We start from the raw sequence: 10,989 nt of genomic DNA, 5'->3' as shown, positions 1-10,989 counted from the left end.
CTGGCATTGTGTGAGGGTCCCTGCACTTCCTCCCCAGCACTTGGGATTGTTAGGATTTTTTTTTTTTTAAGCCATTCTAATGTGCAGTGGTACCTAATTGTGGTTTTCATTTGCATCTTCCAAATGAATAATGATTTTCAGTGTCTTTTCATGTGTTTATTAGCCATTCATGTATCCTTTTCTGCAAAATGTCCATTCAAATCTTTTGCTTGTGTTTTCATTAGGTTGCTTGTCTTTTTGTGTATAGTAAAAATTCTACATATATTTTGTATATGATGCCTTTGTCAGATAGGTGATTTACAAATATTTTCTCCCAGTCTTTGACCTGTCTTTTCATTTTCTTCACAGTGCTTTCTAAGAGCAGTTTTTTTTTCTTTTGAGAGACAGAGAGAGAGGGAGAGAGGGAGCATGCGCATGGGGGAGGGGCAGAGGGAGAGAGAAAGAGAGCAGGCTCCATGCTCGGCTCAGAGCCCAGTGGGAGGCTTGATCCCACAACCCTGGGATCATGACTGGAGCTGAAATCAGAGGAAGATGCTCAACCGACAGAACCACCCAGGCACCCCAAGGGCAGTTTTTAATTTTGACTAAGTCCAAACTATTGGCTTTTTCTTCTACGGGTCATATTTTTTGTATCATGCCTAAGAAATCTTTTTCTATCCAGGGGCACAGAGGTTTTCTCCTGTATTTTCTTCTGTAAGTTTTATAGTTATAGGTTTTATGCTCAGGCCTATGATCTATTTGGAATTAATTTTTGTAAATGGCATGAGGTATAACCCGGGACAATTTTGACTGGTGATATTTCCTACTGTGCCAGAAGCAGATCAATAAAACTTCATAGCTCTGATAAGCACGTGCACAGGCTGGTTGCAAAATCTGGTTAAGGTTCAAACACAGGTGGTCAGGGAAGCTCCACCTCTCTCTGCCTCCAGGGCTGTTTCTTTAGATGTTAATCCTATCCTGAGTATTGCTCTGCCGATGTCCCCAGTGATACCAGCACAAGCCTGAGTCTTTGAAATGAATTAGATTCTCCCCAGTTCCTAAAACACTCCATGTAGTTAGTTTGCTTCGAGAAGCAGTGTTCTCTCTTAAACCACTGAAGGAACATTCAGTGCAAAGTAGGGCATTAAATCTTAGCAATTAGGGTGGAAATCTTAACCTTCCTAGTTTCTGTCCTGCTTGGGTGGCTTTTCTAGTCACCAGATCATACTGTTTTCTCCTTCCTCTTCTCCTCAGTAAAAGTTTCATTAAAGTTTCATTAAAATCATTTAGATTTTGCTCTGCTTAAAATGTCAAGAATAAAATCAGTGAGGAGAGAAAGTTAGAAAGTCAACATGGGGTTGCCTGGCTGGCTCTATGAGTAGAGAGCATGGGGTTCCTGATGTCAGTGTCGGAAGTTTGAGCCCCACGTTGGGTGTAGAGATTGCTTAAAAAAACAAAAAAAAAAGAAGTCAATAGAGAATTGTCACGTTGTGATGTGGCTAGTCGAGAACATTTTAAGAAAGATAACTAATGTCTACTCTTGCTTTTATTTAGAAGGCATTTATTTATTACATCAAGAATGATGAGGCAGAAAAAGAGTATCTAAAAGGGTCTGGCACTATTTCTGTAAGAGTATCAGGTCTTTAACTTGAGATATGAATATAAAATTCTTTTTTACACTGGTCTAGTGTGTGAATCTGATGCTCTTACTCAACCATAAGTCCTAATATCTTCAAGGCCAAAAAGTTAAAAAACCTAGAAATCTGAAAAAAAAAAAAAAAAAAAGGGAGGGGGGTATTAAATTATCCAAACTTCCGGGGCGCCTGGGTGGCTCGGTCGGTTAAGCGCCCGACTTCAGCTCAGGTCATGATCTCACCGTCCGTGGGTTCGAGCCCCGTGTCGGGCTCTGTGCTGACAGCTCAGAGCCTGGAGCCTGTTTCAGATTCTGTGTCTCCCTCTCTCTGACCCTCCCCCGTTCATGCTCTGTCTCTCTCTGTCTCAAAAATAAACATTAAAAAAAATTTTAGAAATAGCACAGAGTATTTAGGATTTCTGTTTAGGAAAAATACTTACAAATTTAAAGGCAGGAGGAGGCAAAGTTGACAAAACTCCAGACCCTTCTTTGGTGGGCACTAATAATTTTCGCTTCTTTCTTGAGCAAAAGAAAGGAAGCCTGCTGGAGCTGCCCTCCTGCTCCAACTATCAGGCCAATCTAAAGTTCCTTCACTACCTCCTGCCTCCAAGGGGTCTGCTTTCACCCGCATCTCATTTGTGAAGGCAGACCACAAACAGACAGGCAAATATTCTTCTTTTTCCTTTTTTTTGTTTTTGGTTAAGTAGGCTTCACACCCAGCGTGAAGCCCGGTGCAGAGCTTGAACTCCTAACCCTGCGACCAAGACTTGAGCTGAAATCAAGAGGCAGACGCTCAACCGATGTGAGCCACCCAGGTGCCCCAACAAATAGTCTTGGTAAACTCATCAGTGGCTTCCATGGCATTCAGGATACAGACACCAATCCCAGCTGAGCCTGCCCTGCCATATAGGGGATCTAGGCGGGCTCTCCCTCTCCAGCCTCATCTCTCCTCTCCTGCAGGGCTCTGCCCACAGCTGCTTGTCTTCATCTCCTGTAAAGTAACATATCCCTGACTGCTCTTTTCTTCTTCTGGGTGATCTTTACTTTTTCGGGGCAGTGCCCCCTCCTCCCCGCCAGCTGTATCAACTCCCCTCCTCCCCTAGTACCCTCTTGCCATGCATCCTATGGTTTGTCTTTGTAGCAACTGCCACAATCATAATTAATTACTTGTATAAAGTCTGCCTTCTCAACTAGAATGTAAACTCCAAAAGATTAGGAATGAAGTCTATGACGGCCATCTGATCTTCCAGTCCCTGGCATGGGGTATGGCACCTAGTTGCTACTCTATAAATTACTGTTAAAGGAAAACAAAATTCTCTTCAGTGCATGCTTATCGGGCACTTCTCAGGGCACTTATATATAACATTGGGAAGGAAAAAATGCAAACAGAGAAAATTCTTGCGGTTACAGAACTTATAGTCTACTGGGCAATGAGCTGCTAAACAAGATAAGTAAACTCCATGGTACATAGATGATGGTTAAGTGCTAAGGAGAAAAAAGTAAAATAGTTAAGGTATCAGGTTATGCGGTGGTGTGTGATATGTTTCAATGGGTGCTCAGGAAAAACCTCACTGAGAATGTCACTTTTGAACAAAGACCTGAAGGAAGCCAGGCAGCTAAGAATGTGATTATCTAGGGGTAAACATTCCAGGCAGACAGAAGAGCAGGTGCAAAGGCCCTGAGGTGGGAGCACGAGTGCTCCAGGAAAAGCAAAGAAGCCAATGTGACTTGAGTAGAGTGAATGATGGGAAGGGAGAAAGAATATGGTCTTTTAATCTATTCTACGTATCTGTGTAATCATTTACATCGGACACTTCTTGGGGAGTGCTTCTAACTAGCATCTATTCTAAAAAACCATGGATTTCAAATAATTTTTAAATCAAAAGAACCCTTCCTTCAGATGAAACTTGAAATGGAAGTTCAAAATAGGGAACAGAGGAGCAGAGGAGGGGCTGTCTGTCAAATCCCACTCATCCCTGTACCCAACGATGGTTCAAGGCAACACCATGGAGGAAGATTTGTTCCCCAAATAGCTCAGGTGCAACAAAAACCACTCTAGAATGATACTCTGATGCTCTGCCTGGAGACAAGTGTTCTATAGTACACTGCTCCAGAAGTATGCTTGTCTGGCTTCTGTACCTATAAGGAGGCTTTCAAAAGATATTTACCCCCAACAAGGAAACCAAATTAGTCTCTACAGTTATAACCACATGGTGATGTGTGGGTCTGATATTTTCCTAGAAATGAGTTCTCTATTCTGGAACTTCTTTTTCCTTCAAAACAGTTTTTAAAAACTTTTTTGTTTTTTTTTTTTTTTTTTTTTTTTTTTTTTTAAATTTTTTTTTTTTTTTTTTAACGTTTATTTATTTTTGGGACAGAGAGAGACAGAGCATGAACGGGGGAGGGGCAGAGAGAGAGGGAGACACAGAATCGGAAACAGGCTCCAGGCTCTGAGCCATCAGCCCAGAGCCCGACGCGGGGCTCGAACTCACAGACCGCGAGATCGTGACCTGGCTGAAGTCGGACGCTTAACCGACTGCGCCACCCAGGCGCCCCAACTTTTTTGTTTTTTGAAAAGGTAAAACAGGTCAACGATTAAAAAGAAAAACCACTAAAAAGTTCGTCTCCTATGGATAACTAAATTACTGTGTATTTGCAATGGAATGCCACACACTTAAGAAAGCAAATTAAAAGGAACTACTGAAAACAGGCAAAAATATAGACGAATATCACAAAAATAATTTTGAGCAGACACACGAATACATACTTTATGACCTATATATATGACATTCACAAACAAGCAAAACTGATCTTTGGTGACACAAGCTGGAACAGTGGCTACCTTTGGAGAGGGTAGTTACTCAGTGGGAGGATGAAAATATTTTATATCTTGATCTGGATGGTGGATACAAAGTATAGCAGGTATCTATAAAACTTCATGGAGCTGTAGAATGATTTGTGCATTTTATTCTATGTAAATAATAATAAAGTCAGTCTCCTTTCCATAAGCTGTGGCTCCCAGCTACCCAGTTTCCCTACCCAGAGGCCACTCCTCCAGCTGGGATTTCCTAATGCTCCTTTTTTTCAGTACCTGCATACCAGGGGTGGAGTCCTGGGAGGAAGCCACGCAGACACCAGAGGCCAAGGCTGTGGGCACTGGGCCATGGCTTGTGTGCATGCCCCTTGGCTTTCTCTGGCCCCTTTGGCCCTCTGCCTCCCTCTTCTTCCTCCTTTTCTCCCTCCTTTCCTCAGAAGGCAGGGGGGTGGAAGCCAGGGAGGTGCGGGAGTTGCTGACCCTTGCTAAATAATGCTGTCCCTCCTGGCCCTCCAGGGTGTGCCTGCCTGCAAAGGACAGCATGTGCTGATCAAGCTTATCATTGACACGTTCCCTCCCTCTTTTATTCTCTCCCTTCTGTTCGCTGGAATGATCCTAGGACTTCCTGCTCCTTGGGCATTCAGTCTCGGAAAGCTTCCCTGGTCTCTCAGGCTTCCGTATGTTTCCCTTCCATGGGGCAGTCCTGATAATCCACTTTGTGTTTGCATATAAACGTATCTCAGTAGATGCTGCAGGCCTGTCTTATCTTCCCTCCACACCCCTATCCGCACCTCCCAACTACTAGCATCATTCTTTGACCAAGTCCCTACCCCCCAGCCAGAGCTTCAGCCCCGCCAAGCCTTTTATCTAACCATCTTAGGGTCCTGACTCCTCAAGGGCAAAGGGGCCCGAATCATGTTCAAGTCAATTTGGCAAGCACTCTTGGAGCAGGGCGGAAAGTTGTTCTTCGCCTTCGAGAATCTTCCAAAGCGGGGGAAATGGTGCTCAACCCAGACCCAATTACAAAAGTTCTTAACCCGATACTTTGTATTGGTCCTTCCTTAGTGCAAGGCACTGACTTCCGTGCTTTTCGTGCATTCCATCTCTGAATTTCCCCAACAACACTAAGAGGACAGTTGTTAACCCTCACCTTGGAGACGAAGAAGCTGAGGCACAAGGTTAGCCTGCTGGCATGTGGCAGCCAGGGTTTGAACAGCAACTTCCCTAGGGAAACGCCCTATTTAGGCTGGTGGTGGTGGTGGTGGGGGGGGTGGTCTCGAGTGGGAGTTGGTGCATTGGAGTTCAGAGTCAGCCTTGGGGAACCTCTAGTTGTGCCACACCCTTAATGCACAGTTCTCTCCTGCGTCAGGGGCCAGAGAAGGGGCTTAGGGCCGGAGTATCCGCAGGAAGCCAAGACTTTAAGAGAGGCAGATACAAAGCTCCGCGTGGCAGAGGAGCAGAGGGACGCGGGGGAGCCCGGGCCAAAAGAAAGAGGCCCTGCCGACTCCCGGGGCACTACAAGCCTCGAGGCGTTGCAAGCGGCGCGGCAGTTGCCAGCCCCAGTGGCGCGCGCAAACTGCGCGGAACTACTTCCCCCGGGGCGGCTTCGGGGCCGGGGTCCACGCGACAGCCCGATAAAGCGGGAGCGTGGGATCCGGAGCCCACCGCCGCTTCCCGGGCGCGGCCACGTGCGCCCCTCTAGGCTTGCACGCTCCGCCGCGCCGGGCCGCCGGGCCACCGGCAGGCACGCGCGCCCCCAGCGCGCACACACTCCCGGGCACGCACACCGACGGCCCAGCCCACGTCCGCCACGCCCCGCCCTCCCCCGCGCCCCGCCCCCGCCCTCGCGGCGCAGGCTGCCGTCCTCCCATTGGCCACACGGCGCGTGACGCGCGGCGCCCGGCCCCGCCCCTCGTCAGTCACTCGGCGGAGGCGGCGCTGGCGGGGACTAGTCTCGTCCGGAGACTGGCAGCGGCGGCGGCGGCGGCGGCCGGAGCTCGAGCCCCAGCGGCTGAGGGCGGGCGGGCGGGCGCGGGGGAGGGAGGGGGGCCGGTCCGCGACGACTCCCCGGACGGCGTTTCTCCTCCGAGCGGCGCCGATTTCGGCTTTGGGGGGGGCGGGGGTACAGCCCATCCATGACCATGGGCGACAAGAAGAGCCCGACCAGGTACCTGCTCCGAGCTGAGGGGGCGGAAGGGGAGGGAGGGTTGGGGGCGGGCGGGGGCCGGCGACGACTAGGCCCCGGAGCCACCCGGGGCGGGGGGGAGGCGCTGCTAAGATGGAGATCCGGGGGCGGGGGGAGGCGGCGGCGGCGGGCGGTGGCGGCGGCGGCGGCGGCGGGAGGCGGTGTCGCTCCCGCTCGGGGCCGGCGGCCGTGCGCGCCGCAGCCATGGCGGCTCCTCCTCAGCCGCCCTCCGCCGCCGCCGCCGCCACTCCTCCCAGACAAAGGGAGATTTAACCAGGTGGGGAGGGAGGGAGGGCGCGAGCATGGGAGGGGAGAGGGAAGGAGCCGGCCCACTCCCCGCCGCCGCCGGCCTCGGGCTGCCCCTGCGCGCCCCCTCCAGATCCGGCCCGCGGCTCCCCTGCCGGCCCCCCCAGCCCCACGCTCAAGTCCACAAGTCCGCCCGCTTCCTGCGCCCGCCGCGGCCCTTCCCGGGGCGCCGCCGCCGCCGCCTGCTGTGCGAGGCAGTACGGCCCGCGCCCGGGGGTTGCGGGGTGCCGGTAGGGGCGCCCCGTGCCCTCCCCCGGTCCCTCTTTCAGTCCCCGAAAAGGGTGGGTGGGTGGTCGCCTGAGCGAAGTTTCCAGCACTGGATTCCTGCGAAATTGCGACGGCTCACCAGCGCCTGTGTTTTGCTGTTTCTCCCCCTTTTTCCTGCTCCCTGTCTCTTCCCTCCCCTTTCCCCCACTCCTCACTCCTCCGAAGGCCAAAAAGACAAGCGAAACCTGCCGCAGACGAAGGCTTTTGGGATTGTAGCGTCTGCACCTTCAGAAACAGCGCTGAAGCCTTTAAATGCAGCATCTGCGATGTGAGGAAAGGCACCTCCACCAGGTACTTGAGGATCTGTGTGAGCTTTTGTTGAAGGACTTTTTTTTTTTTTTTTTTTTTCTTAAGGTGGGAGATAGGGTAGAGAGCTGTACTTGCTGCCCTCTTTCCAACTTGTTGATTACGGCTTTTTTGCATTTGGGGGGTGGGTAATGTGTGGTTTTGGTTGTGTGTATTTCGTGTTGGGTGCAAAGCTTCCTATTCACTGAATGATTTATGGGAGGGAATTTTTCCAGGTTTTCGTCTTATTTCAAACAGACTGGATTTATTTGACACTTGTATCCATTGGCTTATTGGTATTGGCTCAAAAAGAGAGGAAGTAGTGCTTTTGCTATGCATTGTAGGACTTTAGACCTTTTATTTTTGCCATGTGTAGAATGTTTTTAATTTGCCTGTCCTGAATTTTTTTTTTTCCTTTTCCGAGAGATTTAACGGTGAATGTACAGTTAGGCTGGTTATTGTGCTTTTCCTGTCTTGAGCTGCAAATGTCTGTTATTTCTCGCCCTGTGAAAAGAAATGTTGGGGTTTGATAAAGTAGTATTTGGAAAGCTGAGCTGTCAATTTGTGTGTTTTCTGATTAGCTTATGCAGAGTGGTGATGGAGGACGATTTTGCAAAATGGTGAAAGGAATATATTGAAGTTTGCATGTAAAGCTTTATTATAATGAAAAGAATGTTGAAAGAATTTCTTTTCGTTTTTTGTGAAGGTAGTAAATCGCATCTGGTGTCAAAATGAGTGGAAATATTTCACTTTTAACGTTCAGATATATTTGGATAAAATATCAAAGTTGATTTTGTAGTTTTCTGGTCATTTTTTAAATCGTATCTGGAATTTGGTTCAGGGGATGTTAGAGTTTGAAGTTAAACTGTTCTTGATGTCGTTTAATGGGAGGGCATTGGGGGATGTGTGTGTGAAGGCCAGAGAGGAGTTGAGAGTCTAGTGAATCCTTGAAGACTTAAGTCGATTGCCAGAAGTCTCATTTCATCAGGTACTTATTTTTGAGTTGGTAGTGTTCCAATATGACTGTGTGGTAGTACTGCATAGTTCTAACTGGATAAGGTCCTTGGACTGAATGAGTGTGTCCCGTTAGGATTTTCTTGCTTTATTTATACCTGGGAATTACCTAGGATATCGGGTAATCTGAAGAATATAATTCTGGGATGAATTGGTGCAATTACTGGGAGAGCAGTTCTGTGACTTCCACTAACTCTTGAAGTGATGAGTGCTTTGAATACAAGTATTCAAGTACTAGAAATATTTTTTCAGAAGTTTTTACAGCAAATTCATGTCAAGTTTTGTAGAACAAGAACTAAATACCATAGAACAGATTTAGTTAAAATAAAAAGCACATATTGGGAGCTTAATAGATTTTGCTTTGTTCTACGAAACAGGGAATTCCATCAAATGGGATGAAAGTTTAGAAATGTATTTGTTATTTAAAGCAATAGTGATTGTATTTTATTTATGAGTAATGTTTTTTTACACGTAGAATCCCTCAGAGGCCAAACCTCTTTATTGTGGTTTTGCTTTGAGTGTTACCGTAGATGATGTTCAAGTGACTAGGAAACTCCTAAGAACTTGAGAACTTTACTGGTGAAGAGCAAAAACCAAATTCAAGTTTACATCTGATGTATTGCTGGGAATAATTATCTTATAATGAAATGCGTTTCAGTTTCTTGGTGTATTAAAAAAAATCTGACTTATCAAACTTTCTGAAAGCCTGTGGGAGGTTTGATTTTAAAAGTAATAGAAATGTTTAGTTTTTTCAGGGTTACAGATGATGACAGTGAGATTCAGTTTTTTTAAACAAATACATTAAATAATTAAAGATGAAATATTTTAGGAATAGGACAGTCCCTTCTAACCTTTACGGGTTTTTGTGTAATTTTTTGAGGTCTCTTGTTGAGTAGGATTTGAACACAGCTTTCCGAGACGTGAGGACTTAAACTCCTAACAAGTCACGTATGATACCCTTGCATAGCCAAAGTGTGTTTCATCTTGGGTACTGTCAATATTTTGGTGTTTTAGATCTATTCTTGAAGTCGTCATTAATTGGAAGGTGAATGACATTTTGGCTTTCTCATGCTGTGAATGGATTTCATGTAGACAGGTGAATTTCACAGCGCTTCATCCAGATTTACTCAGTCTAGTAGCTGTTGGTTAATTTCTCAGTGATAGTACTCCTTATTGCTGTGTGATTTTCCTGTGCCTTTTTCTTGAAATTTTCTTGGTACCTCAAAGGTTTAATACTTTTTGCCTTGCATTGTTTTAATCACACCTGGTATTGAGGACAGTAGAAAATTGTTGGGTTTTGGATGCTGAGTAATAGGCAGAAATTGATTTTAGAATAACTTAAATAATCACAAAGGGCTTTGTAAACCTGTTGACTGGTATAGAAATCAGGTTTTACTGCTCTGGGCTGGTGTTTCTTACTCGTATTGTAGTAACAGCCTATCTGGTGGCCTAGCCACTGGTCATTTTGGAGTTCATCATTTTTGTTGCTGTCACCATTATCTAGTCAACCATTGAAGTCAGATTTTAATTAGTAGTAGGTCCAATAGGACACAGAAGTGCATTTACCCTTTGAGATAGAATTGGTGTTACTCAGTTTGATGAGGAAAATATTGACTCTCATCCAAAGAACATTTATTAAGTTCCTAGGAGGTGAAAAATACTGGTCAAGACATTGGTAGGGAGCATGGGTTGGGTAGGCATGTACAGGGATGATCAGAATCCAGGTTATAAAGACTCTAAGAGTGGTGTAAATAATGCTATGGGAGATTGGAGCAGTCTGACTTGGGGAATCAATTAGAAGGATTCCTCCTCCGCCTCCCCATTTGTTTGGGCAAGGAGAATTGATTTCTATAAAATCACCTGCCACCTCTTCATTGTTATTGCCATGTGTACCGGATATCTTGAATTCTGCAGGTATATTCATGAGAGTAATTCATAAGGTCTTCTTCCTATTGGAGCAGCCTAGAGCAGAATGAAGGAGGACCAGATTGCTCCTAAGGAACGTGTTAAGGGAAGGAGGAGATGCTTACTAGGCTGCTTGGAAGTTCAGCGGGCAGTAGAGATCTATATTTTGGATATCTCAGTTATATGGAGGGTCTCCGTATACGCTCCTTTTTCTAACTATATTGTCACACTCTGTTTTCATTTTTTATAGCTTTACTGGGTGTGATTTGCATACTATGCAATTCACTAATTGTAAGTGTATGATTCATTGAACTTTAGTTATTTTAAAGACTTCTGCTGCCATCACCACAAACTAGATTTTAGATTTTCGCATCACCACAAACTAGTTTTAGATTTTCATCACATCACATGGTTTTCTTCTGCCTGTTCTGTGATATGTCATAAGAGCACTGGAAGGTTGCCTCCTCACCATGCTGAGCTCTCTAAGGGCTTAGGCCTTTCAACATAGGAAATAAAAGAGTGTGTCTGTAAGGTGGCCGTGGGTGGGGAGGAAACACTATCCCTGTCGTAGGTGGTAAATAGGAGATAAAGTAGGATTTC

At 46.3% G+C, this 10,989-nt stretch overlaps 1 protein-coding gene across 1 annotated transcript in view; it reads left to right on the top strand.

The window, feature by feature from the left end:
* Positions 1-6,488: 6,488 nt before the first annotated feature.
* The window catches only part of LOC115508483 (RING1 and YY1 binding protein), an 85,599-nt gene continuing 81,098 nt past the window's right edge, over positions 6,489-10,989 (top strand). The window contains exons 1-2 of the mRNA XM_030307243.1: positions 6,489-6,594; positions 7,351-7,476. Of these exons, the coding sequence (XP_030163103.1) occupies positions 6,563-6,594; positions 7,351-7,476 (158 nt within the window). The 5' untranslated portion in view covers positions 6,489-6,562. The remainder of the gene's footprint in view (positions 6,595-7,350; positions 7,477-10,989) is intronic.

The sequence above is a fragment of the Lynx canadensis genome, chromosome A2 (assembly GCF_007474595.2).
Source record: "Lynx canadensis isolate LIC74 chromosome A2, mLynCan4.pri.v2, whole genome shotgun sequence".
In the NCBI taxonomy this organism is placed as follows: domain Eukaryota; kingdom Metazoa; phylum Chordata; class Mammalia; order Carnivora; family Felidae; genus Lynx; species Lynx canadensis.
The sequence above is the reverse complement of the archived record's forward strand: the minus strand, read 5'-3'. Positions and strand labels throughout refer to the sequence as shown.